The following is a 23,305-nucleotide window of genomic DNA, read 5'->3' on the forward strand; positions in this document are numbered from 1 at the left end:
TAGGGATGGGCAATATAGAATATCGAATAGTTACAATCCGAATATCTAATTATTCAAATTAAAATGACATTTCGAATCGAATTTTCCAAACCGAAATGAAAATATCCAGTTTTCAGACTACCAAAATGTTTTATCAATTTTTTGCCAATTAATTACATTTGGCTCAACGACAGCTAGCCAGCTCTCTTTACCAGTGCGGTTTGTAGACGTCGGAAGTCCGTTGTGCTGTGGATTTGCATCTATTTTTATCGTACATACAAAACATGGAGCACAGTTCAACTCTGGGTGAGGCTACCGCTACACCTAGTGTCATAATTTCCACAACAATGCAGCAATGAAATGGATGATCTATTGAGCTCCGGTGTTGAGGCGACAAATACTTCAGCATCAAGTAACCATGACAACGAACAGCTTTAGTTGCCGTAGAAAACCGATTCTACCTTAAGGCTAAAGTGCCATATAGCGATGCAATTGAATGGTGGAACAAAAATCAAGAAAAGTTCCCCCTGTTATTTGATCTTGCAAGGAAGTATTTAGCCACTTCTGCATCCTCAGAGAGACTCTTCTCGAGTGCTGGATTAACAGCATCAAAACTGCGATTGCGGCTCACTGGCGAGCATTTAGAAGCTTTAAACATTCTTCACTGCCACAAAGACATGCTCTCCTAGGCAGTTACTATTGTTTTTCGTTTAGTTGCCACTTTCCATTATGTGTCTTCAATAAAACCAGAATAAAAACAAAGCTTTTTGACATTTTCTGACATTAAAAAAAATTATTCTAGAATAGGTATTCAAAATTTTGAATTCGAAAAATTATTCTAGAATAATTCTAGAATAGGGCAATTCCACGTTAAATGTACTCCAGGGGTAAAAAGATAAAAATAAAAAAATAGAACACTGAAAGGTTTTAACTTGTAGTGGACACCTTGAACTTTCATGAAAAAAAGTTTTTACAAGTTTTTACCTTGGAAAATATGTGTTTTTGGTGCATCTACTGAGGTAACTTGAAGAAACAAAAAAAATTTGTATTTTAAGTAAATTTTCAAATAACCCCCAATTGGCATAGAACAACATATATTTGTGATCTGATTAGTTTTTCTGAACAAAATTACTGTTCTTCTAAAGATTAACATTATGTGAAGTTATGTAAAAATAGTTTTATGGTTTGTTTTTGACAATTTAAGGCAGACCGGAGGACAATGTCTCGTTAGTCACATATTTTCACAAAACATTTTTTCTTACCAAATTGTCTAATCTCTCAAATGCCATACTCCAGGTTAAGACTCCAACAGTACTGTACAGACATCTTTCACAATTTAAAGAAAATTAACTGTGTATCTATATTTTAGTAAAAAACGTTTTGTCCCGTTAATCACGCTGTCCCGTTAGTCACAATATGTCCCGTTAGTCACAAAATCTCATGCCATAAGAAAGTATCTATTTTAATACAATTTGGGTATATATTTATATGGTGTTGAAAGACACTTTTATTTCATGACAATGTTGATGTTTTATCTCATTTTTTATATGGTTATGAACCATAGGGCTGCTTACCTACTGTATATGGAATTTAGCGGGTGCTGGTCCAATGGTACCAAATTGGTAATTGGTACTACCAATTCTTTTTTTGATTTAAGGAAGATATGTAATATTAAATGCAAGTTATGGTTCATGCTAGTCCTTTAACAAAACAAAAACGAATGTATACATAGCTTGTTTATACAGATAATACTAAATTACTTGTATAATGTATATACATATTGAATTATAATTGCTCTGGCTGTCCAAGTTGAAAACAGACACACTATTTCATCCTCTAATGCTTCCTCAAGTCTACCACATGCTCATAAAGAGAGGCATTGTGGGTAGCATTTTAAATAGGTACTACCAACAATACACCTTTTAAGGGCTTGGGGAGTGTGCTAGATAATTAATCATGCACTGGTAGAGCCTGAAAGTAGGGTCCACGTCTTTTAGGCGCAGACAGTTAGGCGCTGGTCAAATAGGCTTTACTAGGAATGGCACGTAAATGAATGGACACCACAGTGCTCTGCACCTAAATATCCAGACGCCACAGTGTGCGCCTAACTGTCTGCGCCTAAAAGACTTGCTCCCTGAAAGTAGACAACCACAACAACCTTTTGTATGATTATTATCAATAAACTAAAAGTTTGGTATGTTGTGGTGAAAAATTGTTTTTTAGGTATTGTCTTTTCAGTGACACCAATAACTACTCAAAAAGCCTGATCTGTTGTTAATGATAAATAATTTGTAATTATTATTTATTTGTATCAGACAAGGTTGTCCATATTAAAACCAAAACACAAAAAGACAAGACGTAAGAAGTCACTTGGATGACATGTGCAACAAATCATTGTAGTGCTTAAAAAATGTCGTTTTATAGAAAGTGTCTGAGGACATTAATGCTATGATAAGAGAATTGAGAGATTTGTAACAACGTTGCGCAAAGGCATAAACTGTTTTCCGCAATAGAGCATCAAAAGTTATAACATTTGCATTAACTTGACATTCACGTGCACTAGTAAAGCGAGGCATATTGTGTAGAATACGAAATGAGTCATTATAGGCAATTCTTATCCGATTGATCATAAAACAGCGATAATTGTGCCAAAGTTGACAAGCATAAAGAGATGTACAGTAAGAGCGAAACAACACATTTTTTACTCTTTGTGAACATTTGCTATATTTATTTTTTAATTTGTTTACAGTACATTAAAGAGATTTAACTTGTCGCAGTATGTCCTGGTCATCTGATAATGAGGACGTGATATACACACCTAAATACTTAACATTTTCAACAAACTCAATCGGTTCTTGGTCAACAATAATCTTTGGGGAAGCAGACAGATCGAAATGTTTGGGCTTAAATAACCCCCCAAAGGATTTTCTACAGTTCAATGTAATGTCAGGTTGCTTAGCAAAGTCTTGGCAGATTTCAATCAATTCACGTAAACCAACAAGGCTGGGACAAAAGCAGCAAAAGTCATCAGCAAACATAATGTGATTTACCAATGCATTCCCTACATAGCAACCCACTTTAGACATGTTAAGCGTTTTGGATAGATCATCAACATAAAGGGCAAAGAGGTATGGACTCAAAATCTCACCCTGCCTCACCCCATTTGAAACATGAAAAGGCTGAGAGAGGTGGCCACCCCATTTTACACGCATAGTTTGATGACTGTACCAATACTGTAACAAACGGACAAATTGCATAGGCACTCTTCTTTCAATCATTTTTTTAAACAAAGTGTGATGATTAATTTTATCAAAAGCTTTAGAGGCATCTAAAAACATGGAAAAGACAGGAGCAGTAATAAAGATGGCCAAATCTGCTGCTGAAAGAAAAAGGAAACAGATTCCATAAATGAAAGATAAGGGAACCTATGAAAATTACTTGAAGCAACAGAAAGAAAAAATGAAAAAGTTTAGGGCAAAACAACATAAAGTTATACAAAAAATGTCAAACATAGAAAAAAATAAGGTTGTAGAAGCAAAAAGAATGTATGAGCGACGGAGAAAATCTCTATACCGAGAAGCACAGAAGAAGATTTCTGACTCAGCTGCTCCTTCTTCCTCCCAAACTGTTGCAGTGTCTCCCTCAGACTCTGCCTTCAGGAGCAGATCAAGCTACGGTAAAGCTGTAACACGTGCGAAAAGAAATCTATTATATAGCCCAAGCAAAAGGCGTGCAGTTGTTCGAAAACTTGCCTCGGAAGAAATGATCAAAAAAACCTTTGCAGTCAAAACAACCAACCCAAAGAAGAGAAAACTAACAGAAATAGACAAAATGGATATATATAAGTAATTTCTATCAGCATGATGACATCTCAAGACAATCACCAGGAGTGAAAGACTGCATCAATGTTGTAATTAATGGAGAAAAAGTACTTAAGAGAAAAAAAAGAGAAATCATTTATATTGTACACTATTTCATTGAAGTAGCATAGCAGTGGTGCCCCAAAGTACTGGCACCCATTGAAATGTTTCTGTGATTCACCTGGGGTGCAAGACTCATTTCAGTTTTACAAAATTGTTACTCAGTTCACTGATTAATACAAGAAAACAACAAAAAAATATTGAAAATAACATGGATGTCCCGTTAGTCACAAAGGCTATGTCCCATTAGTCACAATGACACACTTCATTTATGATGTAAATACTAACACACACTTTAAGACATTTCCAAACTAAACCATGCTGGCATTTCCTTGATATTTATACTACACAATACTGGCATTTCAATAGAATTCGTGCTGTCAATGAGCAGACTTTTGAATTTGCATTCACAGCACCAATTTTTAAGATTTGTCCCTTGTCCCGTTACTCACAACAAACTTTTAGATTTTTGAAAAAGTAAAAAGTTCATGAATTTCTCAAATAGTGCAAAGTTTAGGTCCAAGTCACTGATAACTAATCTCATAGGTTTCATGTTTTTACATCATCTCATATTTCTTAATTCCATCCAAAAGCAGTCAAAATGTCCCGTTAGTCACATTTGGAATTGCCCAATAGCTTACTCTTTTATTTTGCCCATCCCTAGCTGCAAGGCACGAATGACGCAAGACCCGAATGACAGTGACACAAAACATGAATGACGCAATCCTTGAAAAATTGAAGTATTTTTGACACGCCCTGCAGTCCCTGCAATACTACAAGTGAAGTTTAATTGTTAATCTCTTTCCTCACTGGTTTATGAACAATACAGGTGGTCAATTACACTCTTTTGTTTTTTTGGACACAAACGGATGTTGGTCGGCTATAAACACCCACCCCACAAGCGACAGTCATATCAAAGGGTGGACGATCGCATTCAAATCTTTGTAAATCAATTTCATACCCGTAATCAACAGCTTACCCAAATAATGTGGGAATTTTTAAGAAAGATTTTATATAATTTTGAAATGAAATCTTATATTTATTATGTGTACTACTACTTCTGTTGTGCTTTCATTTTGTATGATTTATATAGGTTATAGCCATAAGCGCCCAGGCCTCGAAATTCACGGCGGACACCGCGGACATGTCCGCCGTCACAGCATGTGATGTCCGCGGGAAGTACCATCTAGATCGGTCATATTTGTCCGCCGAGAAGTAACACAAGAACTGGCGATACAAACCGTCATTGCATAGCACGAACAATTGTTCCGAGAATATACTGTAATTTCCCGCACATTCTAGCGCGCATCTAGAAAATGTGAATACTGTATCCCTTAGCTTCCATTCAAGGAGGAAAACTTTCGATATTTACGTTGCTTCAACGATTGAATCAGCATAACAAAGGTGAATTCTTCGCTAAGAAACAATGGGAGTAAAGGCACTTCTGCACGAATCAGCGCAACTTTGTTCAAGATTTACATCACAATTTACGCTTTGATCTTCGAGTAATATTGTTAAGGCAAGGTTGGTTACAAAATTAGATTAGCCTATATATTATATACGAGTAATCTATTACAGCAAGATGCAGCAAATTTGTTAAGTTTTGGTATTACAGTAAGAAAGAAAAGGTCCTGGGAAAATTCACTTTCGCTCACATGACACGCAAAAATAAACTTAAAGAAAAGAGCCTGTGAAACTTTGTACAGCAGAAACTAGTGGCGTTAGTGTAGAAGCTTTCTAACTCGTGCCCAGAGCATTGTGGCGCAAGAAGCCACACGACCTCATTCGGTAGAAGTTAATCAGTTATGCGACGTATTGAGCAGCTACACGGCGCTTTGACTCTTCAAGCGCACGCAGTTGGTCTGATGAAAGCCCTTCAGAGTGACTTTGCTGAAATTTTTAAAAGCCTTCAAAACCGTAGCTATAGTTCTCAAATGGCGAAGAATTATCAAGATAAAGTGATTAAGCATGACGATCGATGCTAAAACTGGTGTGTCCGCCGTGAGACTTAATTTGTCCGCCGAGATAGCTGCTCAGACTGGACACGTTTGTCCGCCGTCAACAAAAACGAATTTCGAGGCCTGGGCGCCGACTTTTCAAAAAACCTTGGGGGGGGGGGCGAGAAAGGTGATGACGTCATAACCATAACGCTATTTTACTCAATTAAAATAGCCTTTGATTAAGCTTACTGTCTTGTTTATATTGAAACCTAGGTCACAAACCGAATTTATTAGAACCGCTGCTTGAAACAATTAGTTTTACTTTTACGCATGCAGTACGCCTAGTCGTAAAAATTTTGATATTGTTAGCTCATTATGGGAACAGTTGGAAAACAAGCCGATTCATTTCCTTTTCGTGCGAGTGAATAACAAAGACCAGTGAAGTGAAGTTATCGAAATAAAACTCAAAAAATCATAATCTCAACAATTCTCAAGCAGAGTGGAAACCTGCTATCAGTTTTATTAACCTCGTTTTGCTAATTACTTGCCTTTAAAGCATTAACAACGGCGAAGTGTTTTCTCAGGCAATATCTGCGACCAAGACCATTGAACACCTTTTCTTCTATCGGTTTTCGATTTAATTCTCACACGTTGCAAACAAAACAATGCGTTCTGTTGAATCATAATTAATCTCACAGCGGCAAGACCTCGGTGAAAATAGCGCGTCTAATTTAGATGGTTTACTTATTATTGGCGTGAATAGTTACGTGACTATTCCAGCAGGGTAAGTTACTCTACGATCTACTTTGAAATTTTCTCACAGTATGTTAATGCCAATACTTAGATGAACCATCGAATGGTAGTGTCAGAAGCTCCTGGACTTATACACGGGAGAAGGAAATATCACCAATTTTCAGCTCAAAAGTAGGGGTTCGACCTATACTTGAGTACTATAGGCTACACGGTAGTGCAGGAGTGTATATTGATGAGTGTATGAGATGTATATATTTTCACAATATTTACATCAATACAGTGCTTATTGAAGCAAAACACAAATAACAGTATTGAAAATCGCATTTTTTCTTTAAGCTGTATTCACGTAATTGGTCGTTGTGTCGTAGTTTCAACTCGATAAAGTTTGCTAAAATCGATTTCATGTTTGAAGTCACCAAAAATCCAACAAACGTTTGGATAACTCGTGAAATGAGAATAAACATTCAACCTCGCATTTGCTTTTGCGTTACCACTCGTTTTGACTTTGAAGTTGCTCCTCACACGCGGGAAGATAAGCAGTGTGTGACTGTGAGCGTGCCGTGTGCATCTCAGTAGTAAGTCACGTTCCAGAAAAAGCCATGCGATCAGCTGCTGTTTTGCGGGCAAGAGCAACAAAGGCTGTTTTTCGCTTTCGGCATTCTTTAAGTCCGATTAAATGATTAAAATCTCTTTTGCAAAGTATTTTATCTTTGAAACACCACTTGTAATAGCCATTTTTGTTGCCCTTTAACCATAAATTTATGGGGGGCGCCCCCCCCCCCCCCCAGAAGTGGGCGCATATGGTTATAGCTTAACACTGAAAGACACGTGATGTATCAACTCAATGGGTCCATGCCATGTATCAGTGAAGTTAAAAAACAAAACTTACCATGGCAATGCGTTAGCTATTAGCAGCAGTCTACAAAAAGCTGCAAGTGACAAAATGCGAATTTTGACACTATCATGAGTCATGACTCATGTCATTTATAAACTTAACTTTTTCGTGGTAGCACTGCAAGCAATACCTGTGACCAATGCAACCTCAACAACAGACACAAGAAATAACCGAGTCTTGCGTCATCCATGTACTGCGGCACTCGGGTCTTGCAACATTCAGCTCTTGTGTCATTCGCATCTGGCGGGTTTTGTGGCATAGTGATTGTGTCATTAGGTCGTGTAGACGTGTACCACAGCTAAAATAGACCATGGATGATGGAAGTGCAAGAATAGCCCTAATCTTTTCTGCTATATTTGTGGATAATAATATACGCTGCCAAGGCAACGTGTTAATGTTACAGATTTTGTTAAAAATCGTACATGGCATACTTTGGTGTGAAGATTGAAGATCAAGATAAGACATTAAGACCCTGATCGAACAAAAAAGAAAGACGCCCTACTCGAGTTTCACCCTTATTTGTATTTGAGATCATCAGTGGTGTATATCTGTGTCTTGAGCAGGAATCGAACATTAGACTTCTCCGACTTGAGTGGAAATCAAAGCATCATCTAGATCAGGGCTACTCAACTGGCAGACCGCGGTCCGAATCCAGATTCCAGACCTTTTGGGTGTTGAAGGTGGACCTCGGGCTTATGGAAGAATAACCTCATTGCCACATTTTAGGGCCTCTTTAAACAGATTTCTATTAGGGAAAAGCAATTTTTTGTGATTATCCAAGGAGCTGGGGGCTTCCCCCCCAGACCCCACAATGCTTTGCCGTCTTCTCTGATGTGCGATCCACACAGCTACACTACAAAGAAACACAATACGTTTTTTCCTTTTTTATTTCTTTGTTTGTGTCAGACAAAAATCCAAGTCGTGTTACATACTACCTGAAAAGTGTTTTGGTGCTCGTAGGCTACTGGTTGTTTAATTTTCGTGGTTGCATATGAAATATTCACCGGACCGCAAAAATATTCCACTTGTCAAAATGGACCTTTGCTAACATTAGTTGAGTAGCCCTGATCTAAATTGTACTACGGTGTCCAGTATACCGTTCTTAACAACTCAGCTACGTCTCAAAACAATGAAGCTGTTGTTAATTGCAGTCTTATTGTGTTCAATGCGAGTGAGGGTACTTGGTTTTTCCAAGTACGCAGAGATGCACAAATCCACAATGCCAAGCAAGGAACTGGCTAAAAGAACCTCACTACCAGGGTTTTACCTCACAAGTCACAAACATTGCACTTACTAATATTCCTTTCAGGCGAATGTATATATAATAATAATTATACAATTATGGTCAAAGTTGTAAGCTAACTCTTTCAAGTGTTGACTGTTGACTTACAATGCTAAGTAACTCTTAACTTTTTTCTCAACTGCAACTCTTTTAATCAGCATTTTTTTACCTCAAATTGGTTCCAGTGTGGACCACTTTTGCAACTCCCAGCATATTCCAAAGCGCTGTTTTCCACCACTTTCTGCATAAATTCTAAATATAAAGATCTTCGCCCAAATCAGCCAAGTGGGTCATTTCATTATAATTCATCCAGGCCATGGAACCATAAAATTTAGAATTGTCCCATTTTTTCACAGTTTAAAATGCTTCAAATTCTGAGTTATTTGGCACAAATTTTGTCAAAATTGGTTGAGCGGTTTTTGTTTTATCGCTATTTTAATGTTTGACCACCAGGTGGCGATTTTTTTAATGAGCCGCATAAAAATGCTTATATCTTGGGACCTAGTTGCCCAATCTTCATAAAATTTGTATCTATCCCCCCATTTTCAGGGGTGGGCTTTCCAAAAATGAAGGTTAAAATGAGCTAGGAGTTATACTTTTTGTGATATAACCATTTGTAGTGCTTCGATAGCATGGCCGATTTCACCACGCGGCCACGCATTTTTTTCAAAATTTTTTTGATCATTATTATTAACATAGATGTTATATTCCAAAAATATCTTTTAAAGCACTTACAATTCACAACCTCATAATAAAAATTGTGCACAAAAATGCAGAATTTTTAAAATAGTCAAAAACATTGGATTTTATTTTTTTTGGAATTTTGGGATAAGGCTTTAGATTTCATTACTACTACTTGTATTACAACTATTTTATGAGCAGCACTGTAGTCAAGCCTTTTTCTCAATACTAATATTGACGTAGATAACTGACTCCTATTCCAATAATTCCACTTTAATCACTAACAATTCATCAGCCCATACTGGGTGGTCCGCCCCTCCCCCCCTTACTATGCCACTGTATGTCAAGCAAAGAATAATATTAATAATACATTATTACACAAAGTGAAGGAGTTTAATACATCGAAAGGATGTTAATGAGCTTGTCCGATGTGGGAAATAATTATATCATTTTCCAAACATGTCTCGCTGCTACTGGTAGGACAGTGTGCACAGTACAATTGCGTTACTTTAATTTGTCAGAAGTTACATTAAAGAACAGCGACAGTCTTAATAGTATAGTGAGCTACATGCAACAATCTAAGAAATACATAACAATCTGAGAAAGAAAGTACATTGCAAAATAAAGTCACACTATTCTGAGAATATAACTACAAGTCGAAGTCTATATAATTATACAGTATACACTTCTGCTATCATTTCTGAATTGGAATATATAGGCTTTGTCTGCACTGATCATTGTAAAATTACATACATATATCATTGTAAGATTATTAGTGCCAAGAAGAGTATGAAACATTAAAGATTGTTTTAAGTGACTTTCTGCAATAAAATACAATTGAAAAGGATTCAATAAACGTATAGTTTTGCATGCATAACTAGTGCATCCCATTTTGCATTTAACATTATGTGACACTGGACAAAACATGCTCACTGCAGAGCCATTACAACATGTAAGGGGCAACAATCGGAATGAATAAAAACGCAATTGAACAAGGGCCACCATGCATGTAAATAAACCGACAACCACGGTTTCTACCATGTAGCTAAACATGTGAGAGGCAGCATAAATTACTATACAATTGAACACGGGTTGTCATGCGTGCGAATAAACTGTAAACCACGATTTCTAGCATGTACAGTAACTAAGCACTGTGAGAGGAACCAAAAATATAAATACAATATAAATGAATAAAGGTTGTTGCACAGTGCACACTTGGACACATAGAACAGCATGCCATTATTGTAACATTAGTCAAGACCTAGACAGCAATTTCAGGCAATCAAACCCAACATAATAGAAGCCAATCATGCTCAATGCTCATCTTGAATGCAAATGAAGCGACGATTCAGTTTCTATATGTTTGGAGCCGAAAATGTGTATATTCTGCCTGTTGTAGTGGAAGGACTGTCGAAAATCATCAGGATTGAAGAAATGTGCATGTAACACTTATCTTCATGGCCACGCCAATTGAAAGATGGAGAGGGGCCACAAGGATGCATAAAATTGACAAGAACATCATTCTTTTCTTTGTCCACGATTTCAACAAGCCCAACCCACCACTGTTCGTCATAAGCACATGCTACATAAGACATGACACTTACATAGATCTTGGATGTTTATCATTGGGGCTGCATCGAAGAAACAATGCGTACCAGTGAATTGTGAATCATCTGATACACGCTTAAAACTGAAAGAACCAATAAGAACTTGAACTAAAGTAATGGAATCCACGAGCACCAGGCACAGAGCGTGCAAGTTAGTCATTTTTTGCCACAAGTCATGGTAAATCTCCATGTGACGGGATTGGTGGAGTAGTAAAAAGGAAGCTTGGTAACGAAAGTCTAGGCAGACCAACTGCTAATCAAATTTTGACTGCTGCAGCTGCCTTTCAATACTGCTCTGAAGCTGTTACAAGTGTAACTTTCTTCTACATAAAAGCTGAGGAACTGCAGCTAGTAAGAAATACTAAACAAAGATTCCAGCGTGGAAGCACTGTGCCTGGTCCTGAATTTCTTCAAACCTGATGATTTTGGACAGTCCTTCCACTACAACTGGCAGAATATACACATTTTCGGCTCCAAACATATAGAAACTGAATCGTCGCTTCATTTGCATTCAAGATGAGCATTGATTGGCTTCTATTACGTTGGGTTTGATTGCCTGAAATTGCTGTCTAGGTTTTGACTAATGTTACAATACTGGCATGCTGTTCTATGTGTCCAAGTGTGCACTGTGCAACAACCTTTGTTCATTTATGTTGTATTTATATTTTTGCTTCCTCTCACAGTGCTTAGTTACTGCAAATGCTAGAAATCGTGGTTTACAGTTTATCCGCATGCATGACAACCCGTGTTCAATTGTATAGTAATTTATGCTGCCTCTCACATGTTTAGCTACATGGTAGAAACCGTGGTTGTCGGTTTATTTACATGCATGGTGGCCCTTGTTCAATTGCGTTTTTATTCATTCCGATTGTTGCCCCTTACATGTTGTAATGGCTCTGCAGTGAGCATATTTTGTCCAGTGTCACATGATGTTAAATGCAAAGTGGGATGCACTAATTATGCATGCAAAACTATACGTTTATTGAATCCTTTTTAATTGTATTTTATTGCAGAAAGTCACTATTCTGCAATAAAAACATCTTTAATGTTTCGTACTCTTCTTGGCACTAATAATTATGTGTGTAACTGTGTATGTAATTTTACAATGATCAGTGCAGATAAAGCCTATATATATATTCCAATTCAGACATGATAGCAGAAGTGTATAGACTTGTAGTTATATCCTCAGAATAGTGTGACTTTATTTTGCAATGTACTTTCTTTCTCAGATTGTTATGTATTTCTTAGATTGTTGCATGTCGCTCACTTTACTATTAAGACTGTCGCTGTTCTTTAATGTAACTTCTGACAAATTAAAGTAACGCAATTGTACTTTGCACACTGTCCTACCAGTAGCAGCGAGACATGTTTGGAAAATGATATAATTATTTCCCACATCGGACAAGCTCATTAACATCCTTTTGATGTATTAAACTCCTTCATCTTTATGTCTTGACTCCTTCACTTTGTGTAATTGTGTATTATAATATTATTCTTTGCTTGACATACAGTGGCATAGTAAGGGGGGGGAGGGGCGGATCACCCAGTATGGGCTGACGAATTTTTAGTGATTAAAGTGGAATTATTGGAATAGGAGTCAGTTATCTACGTCAATATTAGTATTGAGAAAAAGGCTTGACTACAGTGCTGCTCATAAAATAGTTGTAATACAAGTAGTAGTAATGAAATCTAAAGTCTTATCCCAAAATTCCAAAAAAAAATAAAATCCAATGTTTTTGACTATTTTAAAAATTCTGCATTTTTGTGCACAATTTTTATTATGAGGTTGTGAATTGTAAGTGCTTTAAAATATATTTTTGGAATATAACATCTATGTTAATAATAATGATCAAAAACATTTTGAAAAAAATGCTTGGCCACATGGCGAAATCGGCCACGCTATCAAAGCACTACAAATGGTTATATCACAAAAAGTATAACTCCTAGCTCATTTTAACCTTCATTTTTGGAAAGCCCACCCCTGAAAATGGGGGGATAGATACAAATTTTATGAAGATTGGGCAACTAGGTCCCAAGATATGAGCATTTTTATGCGACTCATTAAAAAAATCGCCACCTGGTGGTCAAACATTAAAATAGCGATAAAACAAAAACCGCTCAACCAATTTTGACAAAATTTGTGCCAAATAACTCAGAATTTGAAGCATTTTAAACTGTGAAAAAATGGGACAATTCTAAATTCTATGGTTCCAAAATTTCAATTTTCTGGATGAATTATAATGAAATGACCCAAGTGTAAAATAAGTTTTAAAGAGGATAACAATTTTGAAATGCCTATGATTCCATATTTAAATTAGTTTGGCATAAAAGCAAGATCTTTTGCTGACCGGCAAAAAGTTTACGCGGACCGGTGGTTGGGAACCACTGAATTATATTAGTTATCTTAAGACCCCGACTTTAAATGCTTGCGATGTCTAGGAGCAGCCCCACCTGTCTTACAAGACGCATGGTTCGGGATAATGTATAACTCTTGTATGCGAAGTACTATGCTCTATGCCACTGAGGCTTGGGCTTTGAATAGACCAAATATTTTTCGTCTATTGTGCTATGGTTAGATAGGCTAAGCATGTGATGCCAATCCCGAAGGTCTGACCACTGTGCAAGATGGTAGTGTTGCTAGATGACTGGGTCTTGTTGAGGTTGTTCAAAGAGATTGCAACTTACAATAATTTGATCATTGCTACATTTCTAATGCATGAATTGGTACATGGTGATTGGTGAATTTTTGAACCGCATAACTCCTTTCAGTACATTAACATGGATTTTAATTATTGTTTTATTTTAGTGGAGGCGATTATCCATGAAGTGTTTACAGCAAATGGAGGTGAGATTGAAACAATTCGGGTATCTGGAAGGGGTTTTTGCCACATTCGATTCATGAAGGAAGCCAACACAGAAATTGCAATGTCTGTTTGTGGTCAGTGTTAGTTATTTTTTTGTTTATTTATTTGTATCAGACAAGAATGCCCATATTCGAATCACAAAAGAAACAGCACAAAGAAAGTATAAAAATAAGAGACATGCAAACAGCAGCAACGCAAAAGCATTCAAAATAAAATTACGAGCTCATTTTGATCAGACAACCAACCAGTAAAATTTAACGTTATCAAACGATGAATACCCGGTAGGCTATTGATATCTTTGAGCCATGGCAACCATCAAGACTAGGTAACAGCATACATAGTATTATTGTAATGAAGACGGTAATTTGATTTACGATGGCAGTCGGACCTCATCAGGGAGGCAACAATAGAGTTTGACGATAATTCGCATCTTCCAACAAAAGAAAAAACATGTTTCCGAAGTAATGCATCAAATGTTATAATGTTGCACAAGGCAAATTGTGTATAATTCTAAATGCGTTATTGAAGGCAACATGCAGGCGATTAATGTCCTGTTGATGATAATTTTCCCACAGATGACATGTATACATTCAAGTACAATATGAACGGAATAGAACATTTTTAATATCACTGGAGCACTTGTAAAATTTTGATTTTAATTTGTTGGCAGAACAGTAGATTGATTGCACATGTTGATTTATATGTTAAATCTGTAGGTTCATCGCAAGGTGATCTTCATACAGGCCATGCTAATGCTCAACTTCATGATTGATTAAAGGCCGATCTGTTAGTAGCCAAAATCGCTAGTATAAGTTGATACTTTGGGTGGCAGTTAATAAATAAAAATTTTGTGTAGATTTTGTGCGATTTTGAGCTACTTTTGTTGTATTGTTACCATACAATTATAATAAATTATATTTTGACACTTCTGCTGGAATTCTAAAAGTGCGTCTGACAACACTGGTAATATGGAAAATTTGTCATTTTTGACATATTCCAACCTCATCATTACCGGTAGAATTTCCACTTCAAAACAACTTGTATATTCCTTCCACCCCCTTGTAGTATTTTGTGCTATGATTTTTATGCCTGGCTTTTTACAATCCCGCTGCATCTATGCAGCAATTCAGTACTCTACAACTTCAACACTTTCTAACATTGAGCTAATATTTGCAGTAGCAAATCTTGTCTGTTGCGGTTTTCGGAGATCAAGTAGCATAATATATCCTTGATATGATAGATATTAACTACGCTATAACATGCTGTGATCTGGCCATGGAAATGTCATCAATCATCATACTACATTACTATATAACGTTTTGTAGCAAGCTTTAACTCTTATTAGCACATGCATCTTTGGAGAATGGCCCGTTTTGGCAAATCCGGTTCGGAGAAATTCTATTTCGGAGACAGCCTGTTTCTGCAATTCTAAAAATTTTCGAAAATTAAGGATTATTTAGGTAGGCAGTTTTTGTGTTCACCTTTCCATACCTATGCAAAAGGTTAGGCAATTAGCTTATAACCCAGGTCAACAAGAAATATTGACAAGACAAACTAACAATCATTCCTAGTAATTCTGGTACCCAAGTAAGTATTTCAATACTAATACGCAGCTAGTGCTATGCTTGGTCAAAACTTATAAGGTACCGGTAGCTTTCAAGTTGTTGTATTTTTGTTATTAGCATAGCTGGCAAGAGCGACTGCAACAAGTATGAGTGCTAGACCAAGTAGCTCAAGACGAGGTTGATTGAACATCGAAACAAATTTTTGCTTCATACCCAGAGAGTAGGTACATTTAGTTTCTGATTCTGTAAAGCTGTTCACCAGGCACAAGCTTGCCTGGGCTAATAAAGTTAATTTACAGGGTCATCAATAATAATTAACATTACAAGAGATCCAATTCAAAAACTGGCAAAGGAGGCGAACGTGGCCTATATAACCATGTTCACAGTTCTCAAGAAGGATTTGAAGATGAGCCTATTCAAACACATGAAGAAACAGTTGCTAAATATCAGTACCATTGAAAAACGTCTCTTCAGAGCCAGAGTTCTGCTCTCACGCATTGAAGGAGGAGGCAGCTGCCAAACTTTGTGTGTGGCGATGAGAAGAAGTTTGATGTCCAGCATCATTTGAACAGTCAGAATGATCGTGTTTGGTCAAGAGATTGTGACGTGGAACCCCGGGTAGTCACTCGGAGACAAGGGGCGGCATCAGTGATGGTGTGGGAGCAGTCAACAAATCAGGAAGGAATCCATTGGTTTTTGTGCAATCTTACACAAAAATCGACGTTAAATCGACGTTGACAAATTGTCAACGCTTGCGCTGATAAGGGTTAAATCAGATTACAAATTTAATCACATCGTTTTTTATCCTACGTTTACGGCTTCAAAACATTTGCACAGTTTTGTTTTCAGGCTATTGGATGGAAGTGAAGCAACAATATGAACCTTCGACTCGATTTCGTATCGCCCTCGATTATGCTGAGTCACAGTCTGATGCTGAAGAATATGAAGCTAAAAGATTGGTAGCAAGTCGGCTTAACTTAAACAGCACAAGTGTGCCTTCTATACCTTCCTTCAAAACGTCTTCGGCAGAAGTTGTTAGCACTGATTTGAAAGGTCAGTTGGTTGTGACTTTTAAAGTAGAATTTTAAAATATGGTTCCATTGCTGCATTGCAAAAAAGCTATAATTTTTGTTTTGTAGCCACGAGACCATTACAGTGAATGTTTGAACCCAAGCTTTTCAGTACACCGGCATGATCGTTTTTTTTTTTCAGAGTGATGTAGAAGCACTGATGGTCGTACGTGTGCCTATCACCCCGCGAAGTTTTTTCCATGCAGCAGTCCTCACTACTTTCCTCCATTTTATTCTTCCTAAAAAAAAATTCTTATTACTTTCCCACAGTGAGGGGAGAAATTAATTTTAGTTTCAACTGTTACTTAGTGTAGCCCTGATTTTAGGATGCAAGAATATTTTCTAGGTATACTTCTTTTGAAATGTCCATCCAAAATCCTTTCCAATCCTGAAAATTACTTTTTGCATAAAATTGCCGGCGTTCGTTCTACCAGTTCGTATTTACATTGATTCAATGTCTAAATATCGAATAATATTCAATTTGAAGAAAGGCGTTCTTCCCGGCTATCAGCACAAGGCTGATTACTCACTAGCACAGCGAGCTGCAGTGACGCTTCGCTAACCAGAACGGTGTAGCTTCCACGCCAGCCATTGAGACCTCCAATTAAACGTTTAAGTTATTTTGGCAGCCGATTGTAGCATCGAATAGACAGCGATAGACACGTGTTTCGCCCATGAGGCTGGGCTCATCAGTATCGCACCGTATTCTTGCCACTTGAGTAATCGACCGCCGCTTTACCAGTCAGTTTAACTCTTATCTTTGTGGAAAGAAAGAGCCAACAAAACCAGCAGGTGCCAGGGGTAGGTCAATGTGAAGAAAGGCGTTCTTCCCGGCTATCAGCACAAGGCTGATTACTCACTAGCACAGCGAGCTGCAGTGACGCTTCGCTAACCAGAACGGTGTAGCTTCCACGCCAGCCATTGAGACCTCCAATTAAACGTTTAAGTTATTTTGGCAGCCGATTGTAGCATCGAATAGACAGCGATAGACACGTGTTTCGCCCATGAGGCTGGGCTCATCAGTATCGCACCGTATTCTTGCCACTTGAGTAATCGACCGCCGCTTTACCAGTCAGTTTAACTCTTATCTTTGTGGAAAGAAAGAGCCAACAAAACCAGCAGGTGCCAGGGGTAGGTCAATGTGAAGAAAGGCGTTCTTCCCGGCTATCAGCACAAGGCTGATTACTCACTAGCACAGCGAGCTGCAGTGACGCTTCGCTAACCAGAACGGTGTAGCTTCCACGCCAGCCATTGAGACCTCCAATTAAACGTTTAAGTTATTTTGGCAGCCGATTGTAGCATCGAATAGACAGACATCATCGAATTTCATCATCGAATTTCATCATCGTCATCATCATCGAACATCATCGAATTTCATCATCATCGATTGTAGCATCAATAGACAGAATTTCATCGAATTTCAATTTCAATAGACATCATCGAATTTCTTTCCACAAAGATAAGAGTTAAACTGACTGGTAAAGCGGCGGTCGATTACTCAAGTGGCAAGAATACGGTGCGATACTGATGAGCCCAGCCTCATGGGCGAAACACGTGTCTATCGCTGTCTATTCGATGCTACAATCGGCTGCCAAAATAACTTAAACGTTTAATTGGAGGTCTCAATGGCTGGCGTGGAAGCTACACCGTTCTGGTTAGCGAAGCGTCACTGCAGCTCGCTGTGCTAGTGAGTAATCAGCCTTGTGCTGATAGCCGGGAAGAACGCCTTTCTTCACATTGACCTACCCCTGGCACCTGCTGGTTTTGTTGGCTCTTTCTTTCCACAAAGATAAGAGTTAAACTGACTGGTAAAGCGGCGGTCGATTACTCAAGTGGCAAGAATACGGTGCGATACTGATGAGCCCAGCCTCATGGGCGAAACACGTGTCTATCGCTGTCTATTCGATGCTACAATCGGCTGCCAAAATAACTTAAACGTTTAATTGGAGGTCTCAATGGCTGGCGTGGAAGCTACACCGTTCTGGTTAGCGAAGCGTCACTGCAGCTCGCTGTGCTAGTGAGTAATCAGCCTTGTGCTGATAGCCGGGAAGAACGCCTTTCTTCACATTGACCTACCCCTGGCACCTGCTGGTTTTGTTGGCTCTTTCTTTCCACAAAGATAAGAGTTAAACTGACTGGTAAAGCGGCGGTCGATTACTCAAGTGGCAAGAATACGGTGCGATACTGATGAGCCCAGCCTCATGGGCGAAACACGTGTCTATCGCTGTCTATTCGATGCTACAATCGGCTGCCAAAATAACTTAAACGTTTAATTGGAGGTCTCAATGGCTGGCGTGGAAGCTACACCGTTCTGGTTAGCGAAGCATCACTGCAGCTCGCTGTGCTAGTGAGTAATCAGCCTTGTGCTGATAGCCGGGAAGAACGCCTTTCTTCACATTGACCTACCCCTGGCACCTGCTGGTTTTGTTGGCTCTTTCTTTCCACAAAGATAAGAGTTAAACTGACTGGTAAAGCGGCGGTCGATTACTCAAGTGGCAAGAATACGGTGCGATACTGATGAGCCCAGCCTCATGGGCGAAACACGTGTCTATCGCTGTCTATTCGATGCTACAATCGGCTGCCAAAATAACTTAAACGTTTAATTGGAGGTCTCAATGGCTGGCGTGGAAGCTACACCGTTCTGGTTAGCGAAGCGTCACTGCAGCTCGCTGTGCTAGTGAGTAATCAGCCTTGTGCTGATAGCCGGGAAGAACGCCTTTCTTCACATTGACCTACCCCTGGCACCTGCTGGTTTTGTTGGCTCTTTCTTTCCACAAAGATAAGAGTTAAACTGACTGGTAAAGCGGCGGTCGATTACTCAAGTGGCAAGAATACGGTGCGATACTGATGAGCCCAGCCTCATGGGCGAAACACGTGTCTATCGCTGTCTATTCGATGCTACAATCGGCTGCCAAAATAACTTAAAATATTCAATTGTTGGATTTACAGAAGGCGTCGTTGGATTTTCAAAAAAATCGCCGAATAGGGAACTCGCCGAATAGTAGCAGACCCACAATCCATAGTAATTGGTTAATTGCACATATGCAAAAGCGTGCCAGAAAGAGATATTCTGTATTGATTGAAGAAATATAGAGTGGGCTACCACATTAAATTGATCCAAGGGTATGGTACGGCTTCTGCCACACAAGTATGGCTTCGTCAGTACATATCATTCTCACAAAAGCGGAACTTTAACGTTTCTTTTTTGATAAAACAGATTTGTAATTACTAGTGAAGCCACACTTGTCAGGGACAAGCTTCACAATATGGTACACTTGAATTTATCAAGTTAGTGCAGTAGCCAACTCTCTATTTCTTAATGAAGATTTTTAATATTATATAAAAAGTTTATTCGCAAAGTTTTATTTTGGAATTTTGAATTGAGCTGGCTAAATTAACAAATGAAATAAATATAACCATATCCACTTAAAATTCATTTCGAAAGTTTCACAAGCTTTTTGCTCTAGGTTTTTTTTTATAGTGAAGTGCATGAATATTTCTGTAACTATTTTCGTGCAAATATGACTGTGTAAAAATTTACTTCAAGTTTGGACGAAAATTTCAATTTTTTTACCGGAAATCTTAAACTGTTGTATCTTAAACCCAGGGCTAAAGTTGGATATGGCAAAATAAAACAATTGCCCCTCACTTCTATTCTAACAAGATTTTTAAATTGATTATTTTTTCAGGTGACATATTTGTAACTTAACATGCCTGTGTTTTTGTCAGCAAATATTGTTTTTCGCCAACCCTACTAACAGTAACAGTTGGAGATCACAGCGCTTATGCACTCTGAAACGCTAACATGGTGGAGAGAAAACAAGCTAAGACCTGCCGTTTTCAACCTGACTAAAACAAATTGTGATAATTGTTTGTGTGATCACATAAACAGAAAATCTATTCAGCACAGAGATATCCTGCTCCGCACGGTTAAGTGGTTTGAAAGATGATGACTTTTAGCCAGATTGACGGTGTCGATTTCTAAGTTGATCAAATCTAAAGAACCACCTTTGAGTGTTACGATATTGGTAATTGACCTAAAGAGGTTGCTTACTTGAAAAGTAGACCTTGGGCCAAAAAATGGTTCAGCACACCTGGTTTAGTGGTATAATTTCATCAATTTTTAGTCCTTTACTCACCAGTTGCCATTTTCGTTCTGTTGAGTCGCACCTAAAATCGTTTTTCTGAGTTATTTTTGCATAATCAAGAGAAGTTATGATAACGACCATTGAATTTACGCCAGATAAGTCACGTCTACTTGTGGGATTAATTTACATAGATTATCGAGTCCTGGCCTATTTATTTGTCATATTAATCCGAGACGGAAAGAACGCAGATATTATGGTTAAATTAATATGTACACTTTTCAGTATTTTGTTATACCAAGTAAGTAATAGACAAGATTTAGCCTTGGTTTAATTCTATGTGTTGAACATTTTTTTGCTATTGCTGCCTTCTGAAATTTCTGGTGAAGAACTTAGTCTAATGAAAATAAAAAAAAGTTATATCGTATACGCAGCATGCACATTGCACAATGCACATTGCATCTACATTTTTGTGTCTCAACTACAGTTTTTTTTTTTGGAGATAGAATTCTAAGTTGTTTAAAGCCGATTCTCTGCATAAAAGAGTGCTTGGAAAACTCAATGGTAGTTGAATGCTTCACACCAAATAAATGTTACAGCCATTATAACCTCATTCACACGACATCTTTTTGTTAAATCCCTTTGCGTATAATCACTGCTGCCTGGTGAAAGAGGCATTGTAGTTTAACAATTTGTTACTGACTTCATGGAATTCTTCCGTGTTATTGGAGAAAAAACAAACCACGCATATTTTGTTTAACATTGATGCAGCTTTGTCAGTTTTGTTTTTTACGAGTTTTGTTAGAATCAGATTCATGAAGTAATACCACTAGATAATAAATATAGTACCGTCGCGGACCAAATGATTTTGCTTGGTGGATCGATCCGGGTGGTAAATTGTCGACCCGACCCCATTTAACTATTTTTATAAACGGGGATGATGTTTGAGTTATAAATGTATCAACAGTCAACACGTTTATTTAGATCCTGTGAGGTACATTGATGCCGTGATTGTACTGCGCTACTGGATGAGTTCGAACCTTAACAGGCAAACTTCCGTTCGATTTTTCAACCTGCTGCAAATCAGCAGCGCACAGGTTTGTTAATTTCAAAGCTTTGGTTATGCAACTTTCTACCTTGTTAGGTCTACGGAAAGATCCATCTTTTACATTGTACATTTTTGCGATGCACATTTGTGACCCATCTTAAGGTGGGTCAATAGTCGACCCCCGCTTCTCCAAATTTGAATTGGTCTCATGGTCTGATGTGACAACAAAATTAGTTTCGCTGGAAAACGTTTTCTTGTTTCGTCTATACAAAACCTAGTCAGCATGGAAAGCAGACAAACTTTTGAATCAACAAAAACTTTTTATACTATCACCAGCGAAGCTTATTTTTGTACAATAACGACACAAATGGTTTATTGCACAAAGTGTAAAAAAAAAATTAAAACCAAAATAAACTACCAAAGTACCCGCTTGACAAAACACGTAAAGTTGAAATGTTCTTTAATAATATTTAAAGGGAATAACTCATAAACAAATTTCATCTTTCATGCCGTAGCCTGATCATTTCAAACTATCAAACTAACGTGTAAATGGTGCTATCGCCATCATCGATTTGTAGTTCGTACCGGTACGATATTGTGTTCAACTTCAACCCCAAGTACATAAACAGTTGAGATGTAAGGACTTTCTTAACGAGATTAATAACTCTCGAAAGCATGCTGGTGAACCCCCTTCCCAGCATTGCATTTTTTATCATTTGCATCAGCAAAAAAAAAAATTGCCATTGTTGTGGAATTTGAAAATTTTGCATCATTCATTGCAGTTATTAGATAATGATTAGATGTTGTTTATGCAGCTCTGGAAAGAAGTTAACGAAACTTTGCATTACGTAATTGAATAAAAAAACGAAGACAATTAATATCAAACAATAAGAAGCGTGAAGTTAGTGGCAAAAAATCACGACCAAACAGACACAGCTACTTACGTTTTTAATTCGTTTTGCAAACAGTATTTGTAACTCTTTTCGTTGTAATCGGTTTGATCACCGTCATCCTTCACCACACGGTTTCTGCTTTGGTCACACGAAAATCCATATAACTTTGCCTATTTGAGATCCTTTTAACTTTGACTGTTATATTTGTTTCTGCTGTTTCAATCGCTGACTTTAGCCGCTTATCATTGTTAAGTCATTTACACGCAAGTCATTTACATTGTATTTTTTAGTTCATCCAACGTAATAGACACTCGATCAACTGGCCATTTCAGAAATCATTGTGTTTTGAGGCGAAGTCAACATAGCTTCGCAAAGTTCACAACAAACTCAGTATATTTGATAAACTGATACACATGCTGTGATATTTCTTGACTGGTGACTACATCTGCTTCGAAGCAACTGATCGATCAAGAAAACTACCCAGATAGCATTTTGACTATTATTTGAACATGCAAGACCGGATTTTTTTTTGAAATTTTTGCTAAAAAATTGGTCAATGACCAATAAATGATCGAAAAAAAGCTGGTTGCAGGGGGAAGTGAATGGAAATATTATGGTGGAATAGAAGGGACTCTGGGACAGCTTACTTTTTCATTAGAAGTGTATCAAAATAAATGTACAAATAATGTCCAGAAAGCCATCTTTACTATTTGCCATTTTTAT

General features: G+C 37.8%; 1 protein-coding gene across 1 annotated transcript in view; it reads left to right on the forward strand.

Annotated features, from left to right (window-relative positions):
- Positions 1–23,305, forward strand: part of LOC145788428 (uncharacterized) — a 53,544-nt gene that overhangs the window by 12,650 nt on the left and 17,589 nt on the right. The window contains exons 4-6 of the mRNA XM_082600194.1: positions 13,864–13,995; positions 16,336–16,539; positions 21,626–21,738. Coding sequence (XP_082456320.1) covers positions 13,864–13,995; positions 16,336–16,539; positions 21,626–21,738 — 449 coding nt within the window. The remainder of the gene's footprint in view (positions 1–13,863; positions 13,996–16,335; positions 16,540–21,625; positions 21,739–23,305) is intronic.

This window comes from Aplidium turbinatum, chromosome 2 (genome assembly GCF_918807975.1).
Source record: "Aplidium turbinatum chromosome 2, kaAplTurb1.1, whole genome shotgun sequence".
NCBI lineage: Eukaryota > Metazoa > Chordata > Ascidiacea > Aplousobranchia > Polyclinidae > Aplidium > Aplidium turbinatum.